The following is a 19,776-nucleotide window of genomic DNA, read 5'->3' as shown; positions in this document are numbered from 1 at the left end:
AGAGCTGGAAGTAACTGTTAAAAGTAATTTAATCAACTCCTTTAACTCCAAGTTGAGAAAATGAAGCATATAAAAGAGTTAACTGAGCTGACCAAGGTTCCTTATAAGAGTAACTTGCCTTTATCAGTAAATAATGTATTTCTCCCATAACTGAAAACATATCCTTTACGATTATAATTTTTTCACAGAAAAGGAATAACTAAACTAAACCAATTTTTGCAAGGAAAAAAATTCAGGTTACCTATTAGTCTAACCCAACCTAGTGCTTTAGATCTTTAAAAATGTTATGGTCTCCTCAATTATATAATAAACAGGCCATAAAAAAACTCATTTCAGTAGTACATTACATGATTTGAAGATGTATGCACATTAAAAATAAAGGAATACCCAACACACAAAAACTTTATAGTATAGAATTACAATATGATGTTCTATAAAAATACTTCCATATTTCTATAAAAGAACACTTACCTTAAAATTAACTCATCTCGTGCCATAACTTTGAAGTCTGTCTCACTCAGTCGAACCTATAAAGAGAATTAAAATATGAATTGGATGTTTTCCCAAAAATTTTAAATGTACATACCACTGGTGCTTACACTTTCATATTTTATGAAGACAGGATAATTTCTAATGCCTCAAGCGCTGATTTCTAATAGGAATCCCTTTATCTCTAAGACATATAAAGCCCTTCCAAAAGGAGCCCTATACTGAGACACAAAACATCTCCAACCCTGATACTTAGAATCGTTCAGTATATCCCGTACTTAAAAAAAAAAAAAAACCCACACAACTCTTATTCTATTGGAAAGTTTTAAGAAGTAAACTATTGTAGCTGAAGCCGGTTTGGCTCAGTGGTAGAACATCAAACTGAAGGGTCCCAGGTTCGATTCCGGTCAAGAGGCATGTACATCGGCTGCAGGAACATCCCCGGTAGGGGTTGTGCAAGAGGCAGCTGGTCAACGTTTCTGGCTCTCTATCTCTCTCCCTTCCTCTCTATAAAAAATCAATAAAAAAAAAAAAAAAAAAAAAAAAAAAAAAAAAAGTAAACTCTTATAAAACTAGTGGCCTGATGCACAAAATTCATGCATGGGTAGGGTCCCTAGGCCTGGCTGGCGATCAGGGGCCACACATGTCATAGTGAGCTATTGAACTCATGGTTGAATTCCTGAGGGGACACTTTGCGTATTAACTTTATATATATATGTGTGTGTGTGTGTGTGTGTGTGTATGTATGTATGTAAGTAATGTATGTATGTGCATATAAATAAATAAGCAAATAAATAAATATTAGAGGCCCGGTGCACAAAATTCATGCACGGGGTGGGGGTGTCTCTCCGCTCAGCCTGCACCCTCTCCAATCTAGGACCACCGGGATCAGGCCTCAATGGGCAGTCAGAAATCCCTCTCACAATCCAAGATTGCTGGTCCCCAACCACTCACCTACCTGCCAGCCTGATTGCCCCTAACAGCTTCTGACTACCAGCCTGATCACCTCCTAACCACTCCCCCGCTGACCTGGTCACCCTAACTGTCCTCCCCTGCAGGCCTGGTCGCCTCCAGCTACTCTCCTCTTACAGGTCTGGCACCCTCCAAACTGCCCATCTTGTGTTTGGAATGATGGTCAATTAGCATATTACCTCTTTATTATATAGAATGCACATCATTTTTAGGGACATTCAAATTAAAATCCTAATGAGCTATCATTACACACTTATTAAAATGGCTAAATGAAAGATTGTGGTAATAACTCAAAATGGTAGGTAAAGATGCAAAATAAGATTGCTGGTGAGAATGTAAAATGGTATGGCTGCTCTGAAAAACAGTTTGGTAGTTCCTTTTAAAACTAAAAAATAGATATGCTAAACAACCTAACATTTGTACTCTATTTTAAAAAATATATATATTTTATTGATTTTTTACAGAGAAGAAGGGAGAGAGATAGAGTGCTAGAAACGTTGATGAGAGAGAAACATCAATCAGCTGCCTCTTGCACACCCCCTACCGGGGATGTGCCCACAACCAATGTACATGCCCTTGACCAGAATCGAACCTGGGACCTTTCAGTCCACAGACCGATACTCTACCACCACTGAGCCAAACCGGCTTCGGCAACATTTGTACTCTTAAGCACATATCCCAGAGAAATGAAAATGTATTTTCATACAGAAACTTGTACGTGAATGTACAGCTTTATTTACAACAGCCAAAACTTGGAAACTACCCATACTTCAACAGGTGAATAGTTATGTAAATTATGATACATCCACACCATGGGATACTAAAAAGATCCAGCAATCTGGATAAGCCTCAAGGAAAATTATACTGATTGGGAAAAATAAATCTCAAAAGAATACATATACTGCATGATTTCATTTATATACATTTGTAAAGTAGCATAATTATAGAAATGGAAAACTGGTTAATGTTTGCCAGGTGTTGGGGATTGTAAAGGGGAGAATGGATATGGCTATCAAGAAATGACACAAGGGAAGCTTGAGGTAATGGGTCAGTTAACTAGTGGTAACACTAAGTTATGTGAGATAAAAATACATAGGCACACATACACACTCTCTGCATGTATAACCCATAAATCTGAATAAGCTCCATGGATCTTGTTAATAAGCTCTGTGTCAAGTTCCTGGTTTTGATGATGTTATGCAAGATGTCAACAATGAAGGAGGCTGGAGGAAGAGTACACAGAACCTCTCAGTATATTTCTTTGCAACTTTTTGTGAATCAATAATTATTTCAAAACTAGAGGCCCAGTGCACGAAATGCAAGCATGGCCAGAAATCAGGGCCGATTAGGGCCTTCCTTCATTCCGCACTGCCCCCTGGTGGTCAGCATTTATCATAGTGAATGATCAAACTCCCAAGGGGACACTTTGCATATCAGCCTTTTATATATATATATATGAGACAAAAGATAAAGTTTTTAAAAATGGGCATAATAGTCTAGCTAGCTGAAATTGCTTCATAAATTGAGGAATATTAACCCTTTGCACTCCGCTGTTCCCTCTGAGGGGACATTGGAATTCTAGCATATCACTCGGATGTCCCCTCTCAGGGGACATTGCAGTTTATTAGTGATTACAGGGAATTGAGTTATTTCAACGCACATTTCCGCCGCAAAGTAGCGCTGAGTAGCTGGTAGCCAATGTCCAGAATGGTTCGAAGTGCAAAGGGTTAAGTGTTTTCTCTATACCAAATGAAGATTATAAAGGTGAGGTACCTCTTCTACTCTAGTATAAAATTATGGATATAGCCCTAGCTGGTTGGCTCAGAGTATTGGACAGTGGACTGAAAGGTCCCCAGTTTGATTCCCAGTCAGGGCACATGCCCAGGTGCAGGCTCGATCCACTGTAGGGAGCATGCAGGAGGCAACCAATCAATGAGTCTAACCATTGATATATGTTTCTCTCTCCCTTCCTCTCTAAAATCAATAAAAGTATATATTTTTTAAAATTATGGATATATTATAGTTTCCCTTATTACACTTATACCCTGCTTTTCCAATTGAATTATAAATTCCTCTTAGAAATAATGTTTTCTTCTTTTAATAAAACAAGTATGATTTAACGATTTGACTTTGTGCTTTGTACCAAGGCAAGCTAACAACTAGAATATGAAGCCCCATCTCCACTATTTCTTTTTCCCCCCTTTCAACTGAATGTAATGATGGACACTGGTTAACAAAATCATACAGGTCTCAGAGGCACACTTCCACATATCATCTGTACACTGTACTGTGTTCACCATGCCAAGTCAAGTATCCTTCCATCACCATTTATCACCCCATACACCCTTCACCTCCCCTACCAATCATTATACTGTTGTCTGTGTCCGTGAGTTTTTTCTTCCTTAATCCCTCCACCTGCCCAAACCAACCCCAACAGCAGTCAGCCGCCTCTCTATCTATGAGTCTGTCTGTATTTGCTTAATTCTTTCTGTTCATTAGATCCCATAAGAATGCAATTCCAAGATACTGTCTTTCTCCAAATGGCCTATTTCACTTAGCATAATGTTCTCCAGCTCCACCTATGTTGTCACAAAAGATAAGATTTTCTTTCCTTTTAAATATATTGATTTTTTACAGAGAGGAAGAGAGAGAGATAGAGAGTCAGAAACATCGATGAAAGAGAATCATTGATCAGCTGCCTCTTGCACACCCCCCACCGGGGATGTGCCCGCAACCAAGGTACATGCCCTTGACCAGAATCGAACCTGGGACCCTTCAGTCCACAGGTTGACGCTCCATCCACTGAGCCAAACCAGTTTTGGCAAGATTTTCTTTAAATGTACCAACGCTTTTTTATCCACTCATCTATGGACACTTGAGCTGCTTTCAAATCTTGGCTATTATAAATAACGCTACAATGAACATAGGGGTGGATATAGTCTTTCACATTAGTGTTTCGGGTTTCTTTGGATAAATTCCCAGAGGTAGAATCACTGGGTCATAAGGCAGTTCCATTTTTTAATTTTAAAAAAATATATACATATTTTTATTGATTTTGTACAGAGAGGAAGGGAGAGAGAGTTAGAAACATCGATGAGAGAGTCATCGATCAGCTGCCTCTTGCACACCCCCTACCGGGGATATGCCCGCAACCAAGGTACATGCCCGGAATCGAACCTGGGACCTTTCAGCCCCAAAGCCGACGCTCCAACCATTGAGCCAAACCGGTTTCGGCCATTTTTTAATTTTTTAGGTAACTCCATACTGCTTTCTCACAGTAGCTGCACCAATGTACATATCCACAGAAAGAGATAGGAAACATCAATGATAAGAGAGAACCATCGATTGGCTGTCTCCTGCACACCCCCTACTAGGGATTGAGCCCGTACCCAGGCATGTGCCTTGACCGGAATCAAACCTGGGACCCTTCAATCCTCAGGCCAACACTATCCACTGAGCCAAACTGGCTAGACGTTTTTAAGTTCATGGATAATCCTTGCTTAAATCAATTATTTCTTTCAGATTTGTCTAATAGTCATGTTCTAACTACACCATTTAGTCTACATTTGCTAGCACCCTATTGTAAAGGTAGGGCAAATACTGTATTTCCCTTTAACAATTAATGTTCAGAGGGAAAAGCTGGTGTAGTAGTTATTTCCAATCATAGAAAAATAGTCTCCTTTCCCCCCATCCTCTCAAGTATAACTATAGAGTATAGACTTTTTTATCTGTTCCATTTAGTCATTTGGTACAATTGCCCTAAATTTGGCCTCTGGGAGATCTTTGTCTTTTTTTTTTTTTTAATATATTTTATTGATTTTTTTACAGAGAGAAAGGGAGAGAGAGCTAGAAACATCAGAGAGAAACATCAACCAGCTGCCCCCCTGCACACCCCCTACCAGGGATTTGCACACATCCAATGCACACGCCCCCGACCGGAATTGAACCTGGGAACCCCCAGTCCGCAGACAGACTGAGCCAAACCAGTTTCGGCAGATCTTTGGCTTTTTAAAATTTACTTAAAACAAACAAACAAAAAACCAAATACACAAATGGGCATGGCCAGACCATAAATAAAAATAGAATTTTGACCCACAACCTGCAGCCAAGTGCCTAGGAAACCAGCCCAGGAGCCAGCCTGCTATCCATCAGACTTGGAGGAAGTCAGTCTGCTATCTCTGTAACAACCCAGAACACTAAACAAACCCTCTATAATCATCAGCTCAAAATGGCCAGACGTTTCTGCTGTCTATAGATTATCTTAATGTCCTATTTAAAGAAGTGTCTATTCAGGTTTTATAGTAATTAAAAACAATTTTTTTTGTATTGAGTTTAATAAGTTCTTTATAAATTTTGTATATTAACCCCTTATCAGATGTATTAGTGAATATATTTTCCCATAAGGTGGGTTGTCTTTTCACTTTGCTGATGGTTTCCTTTGCTGTGTAAAATCTTTTTAGTTTGATGTAGCCCCATTTTTTTTTTTCTTTTGTCTCCCTTGCCCGAGGAGATATATCAGAAAAAATATTGCTATGAGAAATGCCTAAGATTTTATTCTTTTTTTAATAATATATTTTATTGATTTTTTACAGAGATGACGAGAGAGGGATAGTTAGAAACATCGATGAGAGAGAATCATCGATCAGCTGCCTCTTGCACACCCCCTACTGGGGTTGTGCCCGCAACCAAGGTACATGCCCTTGACCAGAATCGAACCCGGGACCTTTCAGTCTGCAGGCCGACGCTCTATCCACTGAGCCAAACCGATTTCGGCAGATTTTATTAATTCTTTGTAACTGTGTGTGTGTGTGTGTGTGTGTGTGTATAAAATAGTGACTATAGTGAACTAATTGGAATACAGAACAGGGCAATAAGGAGATTAGAGGAAAAGGTAGAACCCAAGAACTATATATTTTTTGAAAACATAAAAATGAATTTACATTACAAAGAAATCTAAATCAGGAAAAAAGAAGTTAACTTATAGAATCTTGTGAAAAAAAATCTCATTTTCTGACATTATTTGTATAATGTTCATATAATAAAGTCTAAGAGTAGAGCAAGGGAAAAACATTATAAGTTTTCCAAAATTTAAAAATATTCTAAAAATACACTGCATATGAGATACAATATCTAGTACATTATATACCCATGATGCTATTATCATCATAGGCAAAGGAGTGAACATTAAACACTAGAGATAATATATATATATGTGTATGTATATATAAATGCTTAAAAACTGCTAGAAAAACATACCTTTTTGGGAAGAGGTTCCTCGTTGGTCATCTTGAATCCTAGAAAAAGGGATAGAGAGATGAGGTTCAATTGATTTTATCCCATTGAAAGTAGGAACAAAAAATACTATCCTTTTCAAACCAATTTATTAGTGAACTTAATTATGACTAAATCATTAGGGGTTCTTTAGTTTTGCATTTACAGAACAGTTGCGAAGATATTACAGGGTTCCTGAATACGCCACCCTCAGTCTCTCAAGTTAACATCTTGCATTAGCATTACTATTACATTACACTGCAAATGTTATTAGGTTTTTAAAAACATCCTGTTGTAAAAAAAGTAGTTCTTTTGGATGTTGCCATAAAGGATTGAGAGGTAATTTTTCAATACATTCTTACAACTGCTCTATGAAAGACAAATCTTGCAGAAGTGACAACTTTGTGCTGAAGTCAGATATTGACCCCAGGCAGTATCCCAGGCATCTTGCTGAATTGACACAGAAGAGCAGTACCAGTTGCTAAGCCTTTTCTTTTATAGCATTATGGTTAAGGTAGAAGTTATCACTGCCATAATTCACTACTGTACAATGTTTACATATAATATACACCTTAATAAAAATATTCCTATACCATTTAATCTCATGTCACAATAATTTGTATCTCAAAATGCTTCTTTATATAAATTTATACAAAACTCACTAACTCTTGTAGCAAAAGATAGATTGAAGAACTATTCTCATTAACTTTATATGCTTACTGAAAATACTTCTGGTTACTTCCTAATACTCAAATTTAACAAGGAGGCAAGCTAATTTAAACTTATTGCTAAGTATCATTTATAATAGTATAGTAATAAACTTTCTCTATAGTTTATTTTACCTATCCATACTCACTACATATTCCAAATTTTTAAAATTTTAACTCAATAGAAATAAGTCACAGAAATGTAATGTACAGCATGGTCAATATTTGAGAATGGTATTCATTTTTTATGTCAGATACAATCCCAACTCTGTAAGTCAAATACTCTTAAATGCTGACTTTCAGATTAGGTACTTTATGAAGGAACAGGACATGTTAGAAAATAACTGTAAATTGATCACATCATAAATTACTGGCTTAATTCTTCCCTCCTTAATAAGCTTATCATTGGATGTTGCTAGCAAAAATCTGAGTATATCATTTTTTTCTGAGCTGATGGCTGCTCAGTGCTAATGTGAGACCAGTGATCCCATCATTTGAGAAACAAACCCCCTCCAAGTTCATTTCCACAGGTCTCACTATTTCTATTTTAGCTTTAATGTGCATTCACTCCACTATACTGTAACCTCTTAAAACCCAGAAAGTTTGGCATTTACTTGCAATTGCCCAGAGTTAAATATAGTAGGTAAACATCAATAATCTATTTAATTAAAACGAACAAACAAACAAAAACCACCTACAAGACAATTATAGCCATTTTTAACCAGTATACAAATGAGTATCTATGTGTCACTATTCTAGGTAAATCTTTCTCAAGGCTTTCCATCTTACTCAAAACAGTGCATACTGATTCCTTGCCCTTTTATTTAGGTTATTTTTCTTCATTGCTCTTAGCTCAACTTAACATTTTATATACTCACTAGAGACCAAGTGCACGAATTTGTGCACCAGTGGGATCCCTCAGCCTGGCCTGTGGGATAGGGCTGAAACCGGCTCTCCAACATACTCTAAGGAGTCTCAGATTGCGAGAGGGTGCAGGCCAGGCAGAGACCCCCCCCCCCCATGGGTGCACAATCAGGGCCAGGGAGGGACATGGGAGGTTGACCAGCAGAGGAGGGTTCTAAGGCATGTCTAGCCCATATTGCTCAGTCCTGATTGGCTGAATCCCAGCAGCAAGCTAGCCAATCAGAGCATTTCCCCCCTGGTGGTCAGTGCATGTCATAGCAAGTGGTTGAAAGACCTTAGCACATCATTAGCATATTACACTTTGATTGGTTGAATGGCTGACCAGACACTTAAGCCTATTAGGCTTTTATTATATAGGATGTTTCTCTCAGTTATAAAATAAGATCCATGAAAAAATTTTCATTCACTGGTGATGCCTCAGTACATGGTAGGCATTCAAACATATGCTAAGCAAACAAGTGAATTTGCTTGTTACTATTAAATCATAAAAGGTGAGCTAAATACTTGTATGCATGCAAATAAACATAACCAATGGACACAGACAGTAAGGGGATGAAGGCATACCCTGGAGTTGTCAAATGGGGGGAGAGGGGAGGAGACATATGTAATACTTTCAACAAAAAAGAATTTAAAAATTTTTTAAAAAGTGGGCTAAATAAACAAATCCAGTTTTTCCCCAAAATCAACCAAGATGACAATCCTGTAAAATTTTGAGTTTATATGTGGAACTTAATATTAATAGGTATTGTGATAGAGCTCTATTAGTGACAGTTTGAAAACAAAACAGCTCAATTTACCACTGTAGATAGGTAATCTACCTGTTATCTAGTCACTGGGCACCAGAGCCACTCAAAATCTTAGTTATAAAACTTAAGTGACACTTTGCCCAGGTCTCTTTGTTTATTCTTCTCTTAATACAAAATCACTCAGCTTCTTATTCTATTAAAATAAAATTAACTGCAAACTTAACTAGCAAAAAATGTGCTAAAATGTTTATTTGGTTTTTAACGGCATTTACATGATGGAGAAGTTCTCCTAAACCTACTTTTCTAGAACAGAGTGACAAACTGAAATTAAAAAAGGCAGCATAACCCCAGAGCCTCAGTTTCCCCATTTAAAAAAATAATTACCACCACCAAGACTCAAAATTATTGTGCTATTTTTAAAGATAAACATTAGACTTTAGCATTAGCATGGTAACTGGCACAAAATAAGCATTTAATTACTAATTTACTCCTCATAAAACAACAACAACAACAAAAAAACAACACATACACACACACACACACAAAAACACCCAAAAACTCTCAGTCACTATTTCTTGAAAAGCCCAAAGGAGAATCGACAGGTTGACAATAACAATATTTGTTTCTAAGCCTCACTGTAGAATTCTTGGTGATCTGTGATGTTTAGAATTATAAACAGTGAGTTATTTTCATTTCTAACATTGGCTTACATTCTCTTTTAAAAAGTTTGATGCTGGGTAGATTTTAACAACACACTGCTTAGAGGATATTTATATTTTTTCTTTTAAAAAAATATATTTTCATTGATATTAGAGATAAAGGGAGAGAGATAGAAACATCAATGATGAGAATCACCTATCAGCTGCTGGAGATTGAGCCCTCAACCCAGGCATGTGTCTTGACCTGGAAATTGACCCAGGACCACCTGGTTCATAGATCAATGCTCAACCACTGACCCACACTGGCGGGGCTGTATTTGCTTTACAAAAATAAATTTTGAAATTTGTAATATAAGTCAAGGATAAATACAGCTCTGGTATAAATCTTTGCATTTTACATGTTGATTATCAGTCGCAGGTCATTCCACATATTATGTGATATGTAACCTGGGAATTCAAAGCATAAGTATTTAGAAACTCCTCCCTTATCTTTAACTAACAAGTCAATCTTTCCTTGAGAGTCCATGATATTGCACAATAGTTAAATGGACAGTCTGGAAAAAGGCAAATTACAACAAGTTTAAAATTTAAAAGCATCAACATCCAACTAATTAATCAAAATAGAACCTGGTTCTCAATTTTGAATTTCACATTGCACAAGTGTGCTAAGGAATTTATTATTTCCCAATACAATTTTTTTTGGCACAACTGACAGCACACAATAATAATGTAAAGTCAATTCTGGAGTCATAAAGACAATGGACATGTCAGGTTCTTAGTACAATCTATTTAAAAATATATATATATTTTATTGATTTTTCACAGAGAGGAAGGGAGAGGGATAAATAGTTAGAAACATTGATGAGAGAGAATCATCGACCAGCTGCCTCCTGCACACCCGCTACTGGGGATGTGCCCGCAACCAATGTACATGCCCTTGACCGGAATCGAACCCGGGACCTTTTGGTCCATAGACCGACGCTCTATCCACTGAGCCAAACCGGTTTCGGCTACAATCTATTCTTGTATCAGAAAAATGGAATGACCAAAATATCATTTGGAGTTGAACATTGAATGGAAAAAAAATGAGCATGTGTTCAGTGCTATGAGGCATTCATTTAATAATTACAACTTTTCAAAGTTAGTCCCCATTTCCCAGACAATGAAATGACAAATTAGTAACTAATGAAGATGGGTAATTCTCCCACCCTCTCATCCTAAATAGTGATCAAGCAGCTTATAGCTAGAAAATGCAGAAAAGCAAAATAAGTAAAATTCAAAATTGGCCAATTTGGTTACCTTTTAGTACATTTAAGAAAATTGGTTAAACATGATTTTAAAATTATGTAACGGTTTTAGTTATTTATGTGGGTAATTCATAAAGATAATATAGCTCAAGTTTAGAATGTCATAACCACCAATCACTCTTGATGCTTTAATATTGAATAGATTATGATCTAGACTAGAGGCTTAGTTTGTGTTGGCTGGTGGCTAGCACCCCAATCCCAGGACTTTCCTGATGCTTAGCATTTATGATCCTCAGTTATGCAGCTCAGTTCTCTCTAAACTGAGAGGCAAGCACCAGCCAACACAACTTCAGTAAGAAAGCATGAAACTCATAACAAATAGCACAACATGGCAACAGCCTTGGCGCTGCAACAGAAAGGGTACTAGTTAGCAATAGGAAGACCACTTTATCTTGATTCTGGGACCTTCTCAGTCATGTGATCCTTAACTCTCTGGGCTACAGTCTCCAAAACAGCAAAAAGGGGACCCCAATTTTGCCTGCCTGCCTCACGAAGTGCTGCACATCTCAATGATTTAAGTGCCATACAAAAAAAAAAAAAAAAAAAAAAAAAAAAAAAAAAAAAGGGGGGGGGGGAGGGTGGTGGTGAATCTTTCAAATAAAACATTAACATAAAAGACAACTTTAATGTGTATTTAGGGGAGAACATGCATTTACTAGAGGCCTGGTGCACGAATTCATGTACCAGTGGGGTCCCTCAGCCTGGCCTGCAGGATCTGAAACTGGCTCTCCGACAGCCCCCGAGGGCACAGGCCAGACCAAGGAACCCCAAAGGTGCCCTATCAAGGCCTGGGAGGGACATGGGAGGTTGGCCAGCCAGGGAGGGACTGCAGGAAGGCTCCGGGGCATGTCTGGCCCATCGCACGCAGTCCCAATCGGCCAGACCTCAGCAGCAAGCTAACCTACTGGTCAGAGCTTCTGCCCCCTGGCAGCCAGTGTCCTCATAGCAAGCAGTTGAGCGGCCTTAGCATATCATTAGTATATTAGACATTGACTGGTTGAATGGCCTACAGACCAGACACTTACCACATTAGGCTTTTAGTATCAGGTCTAGTAATAATTAATGTCGTTTTTAAACATTCGTTTAAAATCTTGCTTGGCGTTGACTTGTATTGACATAACCTTCAAACACGTGGTATCTACAGAACGTGTGAAGTGCAATTAACAAGTTTTGCCTGAAAAAGTTTGTGTTTGGTTTGGTTTTTGTTGCAAAACTAGGGCTAAGAAGATGGCGGATGAAGAGCATATTCGGCACTGCATGCTTTACGAGTTCCAATTAGGAAGAAAAGCAAGTGAGGCTGCAAAAAACATCTGTAGTGCTCTTGGTCAAGATGCAGTTAGCTCCAGAAAATGCCAGCATTGGTTTGAGAAATTTCGCGAGGGAAATTTTTCGTTAGATGACAAGAGTGGTCGAGGCCGTGTGTCCAATTTTGATCAAGAAGCTCTTTAAGCGCTTTTGGTGCAAAATCCTCAAATTACCCAACAAGAGCTTGCGACAACTTAAAATTGTTCACAAAAAACAATTTCCAATCAATTGCGTGCACTTGGCAAAGTCCAAAAGTTTGGAAAATGGGTTCCTCATGAGTTGACCGACAACAACCGTAATCAAAGAGACACAATTTGCAGTTCGCTCCTCTCTCGTCAAAACCGTTTGTCGTTTTTAGAGCAAATTGTTACCGGAGATGAAGAATGTGTGCTGTATGTTAATTTGAAAAGGCGGCCTCAATGCTTGGACAAAAATGAGGCTCCGCAGCCCACGCCAAAACCTGACTTGCATGCGAAAAAAGTGATGTTGTGTGTTTGGTGGAATTTTAAAGGAATTCTTCATTATGAACTTTTACCATCTAACCAAACCATTACAAGTGCAGTGTATAGTGCCCAATTGGAAAGGTTAGCCCAAGCTTTAAGAGAAGAAGAACCCGCGCTGATTAATCGGAAGGGCGTAATTCTTCACCACGATAACGCACGACCGCATACTGCAAGAATCACTGCTGAAAAACTGCGCCAGTTGGAATGGGAAGTTCTCCCTCAACCTGCATATTCTCCTGATATTGCCCCTTCCGATTACCATTTGTTTCGTTCTTTGCAAAACTTTCTTCTTGGAAAAAAATTTAATAATGAAGAATGCCTCAAAAATGCATTGACCGAATTTTTTGCATCAAAATCACAAGAATTTTACAACAGAGGGATTAAAATGCTTCCTGAGCGTTGGGCACAAGTAGTAGAAAACAACGGCAACTATATTGTTGATTAAATTTTGTGGTATTGTTTAAATAAATTTGATTTAAAAAAGTATTAGAAAACGACATTAATTATTACTTGACCTAATATATAGGATAACACTGAATTCTAGCCTGATGCTCCACCACTTTAATAACCAATATACCACTATACGATTATGGGATACTTAGAAGTTTTTCTCTGGTAAGTTTAGTAAGAGAAAATTATTCGAGGCAAAAGAAAAAAAAAAGTGGGAGATAATCTAATACTGCCTAGGTCATGTTTTGCTGAATGACCTACCAACATACAATTTTTTTTCCCCTCCAAGAGCAACATACTATACAGAATTAATGAACATGACAGAGACTGCTACTAAGTATAGAGAGTGGAGGGACGTGGTTTACAGTTGGGAGGAGAAAGTGCTAATTCCTGTGTGACTTCTCCACATGAACCACTGCAAACCCGCTCTGCCCACTCCGGACACTGTCCAGGGGCTCTGTGCGGCAGACCCACGGCCGGGCGGGACACAAACACGTGTGTCCTTGCCGCCCCGCTCACGTCCACACCACAGGCCGCGGGGCCAGAGCCGACCGTCCCTCCCCTCCCGGCGCGGGGACTCACTAACCTCCAAGGGATGGAGCCCGCCAGGTACAGCCAGGGCCGTCACGTGCTCAGGGAATACCAGTCTACCTTGCGAAAGAGAATCGTTTTTTACCACGTAAACACGGCTCCTCGGGATTTTTAACGGAGCCCCTTGGGGACCAAACGTCCGGCTAAATACCACCACCACAAGAACTTGGAGTTCTGGCGGCCTCGCGAGGGCCCCGGGCCCCAGGTGAGGCGCTAGGGTTTCTCGGAAGTCCGCCAGCGGCTCCTTGGAGTGGTCTTGAACTCCGGACGCGCCGATCGGGTAAAATGGAAGCCTGTGCACCGGGGAGCGCGGCGCCGCGCGGGGGGAACTGCGGTCCCGAGCGGAACTCCCCGCCCGGCCGCGGCGGGAGGGGCGCCGCGGGGCGGGGCGGGCGCTGCGAAGGGGCGGACGCCGGTCCCGCCGCCTCAGGCCGGGCCGGGGGCGGTGAAATGGCCTGGAGGCCGCGGAAGGGCCCCTCGGGCGGGAAGGCGACGCGGCCAACCGCGGCCCGGGAGCCGAGCGGCTCTCGGGGCTCTCAGCGCCGCCTCCCCGGCGAGCGCGGCCGCGCCTCAGCCCTCGGGACCCGGAGCCCCCGGCCGCTCCCGCCGCCCGCACCTACCTCTCTGCGGAGGCCGCGCCGGCGCCGCCAGTCACATAGGCCGAGGCCGCGCTGCCGGATCGCCGCCCAGGCCGCCCGATCGCGCTCCCGGAGACCCCCGCGCTCCTCTTTATTTGCAGGTCTCGCCGCCACAAAATGGCGCTGAGGGAGGAAGTGAGGCCCCGCCGCCCAACCCCCTTCCCGCTCCGCCCGCCGCCCCGCCCTTCCCCGCCCCGCCCCGCCCAGCCCGCCCGCCGCCGGCCCGGCCCCGGCCGGTGAGCGCCGCTGCCCGCCCGCTCCCGCCCCCTCACCGTCACGGCCGCAACCGCCAGGCCGCCGCCGGGCCCGCCGCGGGGAGGGGAGGCGAAGGGGCGGCGCCGGCCCGGGCTCCAGGCGCTGAGGGAGGACGGCGCTCAGGGGGCTCCTCCACGGCGGCCGGAGCGCCGCGAGCTCGGCGGGCGGGGAGAGAGGCAGCCCGCGCGGAGGGTGGGCCGCGGGGTCGGAGGTCAGCCGCGAGGCATCACGGGAAGGGCGGCGGGGTCGCGGCCGGCGGCGGAGGGGGTGGACGCGCTCGCCGGCCACCTGCGGCTGCGGCGCGGCCCTGGCGGAGGGATCTGGGCGAAGGCGGCGCGTGATTGGACGGTTCTTCGCACAGCGACCGCGCCGTGATGCCTCCGCGCGCGGCGGCCAGGTGCGAGCCCGGGGCGGGGCCGGAGGTGGGGCGGGGCCGGAGGTGGGGCGGGGCCGGAGGTGGGGCGGGCCGGAGGTGGGGCGGGGGCCGGGCCGGAGGTGGGGCGGGGGCGGGGCCGAGGGCGGGGCCGGGGCGCGCTCAGCCCGCGGCTGCGGATCGGAGAGCTGCGGAGCCGGCGCCTGTCTGCCGTCGCGGAGAGCAGCCTCCTGGCCGCTGGGTTCATCGCTGACCTGACGTCGCAGCGGAGCGCTCTTGGCAGATGGAGGCTGTGCCTTTGTCAGCAGCTCTGGGGGCTCCTTGCTGGCCCGGGACGAGAGGAGGCTCACCGGTGTGGTGGTCCTGAGCCCGGTGAAGGAGGTTCTGGGACTCTCCCGCAGAACCGTGTCCGCTGCACGAGAACGCCCGCGTTGCTGGGGAAGGAGATCAGGTCCGGCTGTGACCGGTCTGCTCTCATCCGGCTTTACCCAGACTGCTGACCCCCGAAGGCGCCTTGGGCTGCGGAGACTTACAGGGGTGGGATTAAAGCAAGCTCCAGATGGTCCAAGGACTCACCGGCCAACCAGATCGGTAGGGAGACAATGTTGGCCGCTTCCAGGACTCTTCAGCACCGACAAAGACCAAAACCCAAAGAGAAAAGGGGCTAGAACAGGACAGACATTGCAGAGAAAAGAGGAGCAGTGGCCCTCACATGTGAAAGGCTGTGGGTCCTCCTAGGCCGCGGAGTGCACTCTTATTAGGAGGAATGAGCCCCAGGTAACACCGGAGGGCTGTCCCGGGAACAGTAACAGTGGTTACCTGCAGGGTGGGGGGAATAAACAGAAGCAAGACTTCTCCGTCTTTGAACTAGAGTTTTTACATCGCCAAAGCAAATTGAAATCAGTGAACTTAACGCTAGGTCAAACTGGTAACTATGTCATTAAACAGAGAAAAGAATTATTCCCCAGGTATTTTTATTTTTTTATCCTCACCCAAGGAGATATATATATATATATATATATATATATATATATATATATACTTATCACATATATATATATATATATATATATATATATATATATATATATATAAAGAAAAGAGCCACATGCTAACCTGACAAGCTCAGGGAAGACCTGCTAAGGCAGTCTTGCAAACTCAGAGACCTAAAATAACGACAAAAGATGGTTTGAAAGTTTAATATCTAACTGCAAACAGGTTATAGTGGGTAGTCATGTCCCAGATATTTCACCGGACAAAGATCAACTTTGATCTACTTTTACTGAGCCCCTCTGCCTTCCCGCCTCTAAGATAACATATCTGTGAGATGTCTGGGTAACTTGTAACTTCCTTTTTACCCAGGACCCCTCAGGGCACAACAAATGGCCTTGAGACATTCCCTCATTGTTATTGTTATCAAGTGAATTGTCAACTGTTAATTACCTTAGAGTATCCTGTATCCATCTCTGTAAAAGAAACTCTCCTTTCCTCTCTAAAATAAAAACATTTAACAACAACAACAACAAAAAAGAAAAAAATAGTAATATTGTTGCTATGGTTTTGAAACTATATTGTAGGGTACACAAATGTTTAAATGTTATACAAGACTTTCAGTGTAAAAGAAAATGAGATCAAGAAAGTTCAGGAAAAAAGCTGTCCTATGTTTAAATTGGAAATAGCATTTTGAGCACATAACTTTTAAAATAAATGTCCTAGTTCTGTGCACTGAAAGGACCCAGAAGCCGGAGGTTGACCAGATGTTCCAGTTTGCCAGGGACGGGTGTGTGTGTGTGTGTGTGTGTGTGTGTGTGTGTGTGTGTGTTTCCCCTGATGTTGGCCTTACAGCGTTAATTCTAGAACTGTCCCAGGCAGACCGTGTTGGTTGGTCACCTACAGTAATAATGAACACACTTGCCAATCAGATCACGGTTTCCAAATTCCACTTCCCACTGAGTAAATCCAGAATATCTTGGATTCACTTACACTTCAAATTAAACTGTAAATTGTACTTCAGTAAAGTGTGGGAATAAACAAAGGACAGGCGAAGGCTGCTTACCCAGAACCTGCTGAAGCGAGAGAGTCTGCCGCCATGGCCTGTGATTGGCAGACTCCAAAGCTGGCGGGAGGGAGAGCTTGGAGGGGAAGGCAAGACCCAGGTGTGCCCAGGGGCTGGGGCAGGGAGCCGGCGGCAGCTGGTCAGAGGTGGCCTCCCTGTGACCAGGGAGGGCATCTGTTTGGCTTTCTGCAGTTGGTTCTCAGCTGCAAGGGGAACAAAGATTAGGGAAGCTGTCCGTGTGTAACCACGTCTGGCCATTTTGAGCTGATGATTATAGAGGGTTTGTTTAGTGTTCTGGGTTGTTACAGAGATAGCAGACTGACTTCCTCCAAGTCTGATGGATAGCAGGCTGGCTCCTGGGCTGGTTTCCTAGGCACTTGGCTGCAGGTTGTGGGTCAAAATTCTATTTTTATATATGGTCTGGCCATGCCCATTTGTATATTTGGTTTTTAAAGTAAATTTTAAAAAAGACAAAGAAGCCGAAATCGGTTTGGCTCAGTGGTAGAGCGTCGGTCTGCGGACTGAAGGGTCCCAGGTTCGATTCCGGTCAAGGGCATGTACCTTGGTTGCGGGCACATCCCCGGTAGGGGGTGTGCAAGAGGCAGCTGATCGATGTTTCTCTCTCATCGACATTTCTGGCTCTCTATCCCTCTCTCCTCCTCTCTGTAAAAAAAATCAATAAAATATATTTAAAAAAAAAAAAAAAAAAAAGACAAAGAAGCTAGTTTGAAAGATCTCCCAGAGGCCAAATTTAGGACAATTGTAGAAAATGACTAAATGGAATAGATAAAAAAATCTTTATAATTATACTTGATGAGAGGATAGGGGGGAATGAGACTATTTTTTTAAAATATATATATATTTATATATATATATTTAAAATATATTTTATTGATTTTTTTTACAGAGAGTAAGAGTGATAGAGAGCTAGAAACGTCGATGAGAGAGAAACATCGACCAGCTGCCTCTTGCACACCCCCTACCAGGGATGTGCCCGCAACCAAGGTACATGCCCTTGACTGGAATCGAACCTGGGACCTTTCAGTCCACAGATACTGAGCCAAACCGGTTTCGGCTAAAATATATTTTTTATTGATTTCAGAGAGGAAGGGAAAGATATATATATATATAGAAACATCAATGATAAGAGAATTATTGATCGGCTGCATCCTGCACGCCCTTGCTTGGGATCGAGCCTGCAACCTGGGCATGTGTTGACTGGAATTGAACCTGGGACCCTTCAATCCGCAGGCCGATGCTTTATCCACTGAGCCAAACCACGTAGGACAAGACTATTTTTCTATGATTGGAAATGATTACTACACCAGCTTTTCCCTCTGAACATTAATTGTTAAAGGGAAATACAGTATTTGCCCTACCTTTACAATAGGGTGCTAGCAAATGTAGACTAAATGGTGTAGTTAGAACATGACTATTACACAAATCTGAAAGAAATAATTGACTTAATCAAGGATTAACAAACTCCACAGGGAACTGATCTAATTGCAGAGCACACTTGTGTAGTGGAGCCATCAGGCGGTCAAAGTTAGAATCTGCAATAGACGCCCTCCATTTTGCAGAAAGGGTAGTAGTGTGTTTGTTGTTGTTAATACTCACCAGAGGATATTTTTCCCATGGATTTTTTAGAAAGAATGGAAGAGAGGGGGAGAGACAGAGAAGGAAACATCGGTGAGAGGGACACATCGATTGGTTGCTTCCCACACTTGCCCCTCAGGGCTGGGGATGGAGCCTGCAACCAAGGTACATGCCTTCAGTCCCCGCAAAGAGCTCCACTGGCACTCTTAAAAATGTATTTTTAAAATAATATATTTCTGTCACAAATTTTACTACTTAAAAAATGTTTTTATTGATTTCAGAGAGAAGAAAGGAGATGGGAGGGAGAGATAGAAACATCAATTTTGAGAGAGAATCACTAATTGCCTGCCTCCTGCACACCCCCTATTGGGGGTCAAGCTTGCAACCTGGACATTTGCCCTGATTGGGAATTGAACTAGTGACCTCCTGGTTCATGGGTCTATACTCAACCACTGAGCCACCCTGGCCAGGCTACTACTATTTTTAAAATTATGTTTCATTGTACCTATATCCTTGAACATAATACTAAACAATTTCCCAGGCTTTGTTTCCTTGTATTGTTTTGAGTTAGTGTATTTGTCATATACCCAAGAAACATTCACTGAATACCTGCCAGGTACAGGATCTACAAAGATCCCCCCCCCAAACAAACAAACAAACAAACAAGCAAACAACAACAACAATGTGGCTATGCAGTTGGGTTCTAATCATTTTGAATCCTTGGTGGGGTCAGGGAGCAGAGATAATAGAGGTTTGGAGAACTCAGCGCCACTTCTTGGAAACAAGCTTGTGCAAGTCCTGGAAAGTCCCTCCGTTAGAACAAATAAAGTCAGCCCTTGGACACCGTCTTGATTGCTGGAGTTTTTCCCCTGGTGCCCGTTCCATGCAAACCACACCGCTTTCTGAAAAGGATCCCGTGTGCCAGCATGATGAA

At 42.5% G+C, this 19,776-nt stretch overlaps 1 protein-coding gene across 8 annotated transcripts in view; it reads right to left on the bottom strand.

Moving 5' to 3' along the window:
* Positions 1 to 15,040, bottom strand: part of WTAP (WT1 associated protein) — a 33,380-nt gene extending 18,340 nt beyond the window's left edge. For 2 of the 8 annotated variants that reach the window (XR_014795512.1, XR_014795513.1), the window contains exons 1-3: positions 14,545 to 14,719; positions 6,718 to 6,755; positions 472 to 527 (exon numbers count right to left, since the gene is read on the bottom strand). Coding sequence is in view for 4 of the 8 variants with exons in the window: in XM_084889728.1 (XP_084745854.1) it covers positions 472 to 527; positions 6,718 to 6,747 (86 nt within the window). In the remaining 4 variants the exon portion in view is untranslated. Of the gene's footprint in view, positions 1 to 471; positions 528 to 6,717; positions 6,756 to 13,919; positions 13,985 to 14,544; positions 14,720 to 14,834 lie in introns of those variants that run through there. The other 6 variants (XR_014795510.1, XR_014795511.1, XM_084889728.1 and 3 more) reach the window with 6 other exon arrangements.
* Positions 15,041 to 19,776: the final 4,736 nt, after the last annotated feature.

Source organism: Pipistrellus hanaki (genome assembly GCF_964339955.1).
Source record: "Pipistrellus hanaki genome assembly, chromosome: 7".
In the NCBI taxonomy this organism is placed as follows: Eukaryota; Metazoa; Chordata; class Mammalia; order Chiroptera; family Vespertilionidae; genus Pipistrellus; species Pipistrellus hanaki.
Note: the sequence above shows the minus strand (reverse complement) of the source record. Positions and strands in the feature narration are given on the sequence as shown.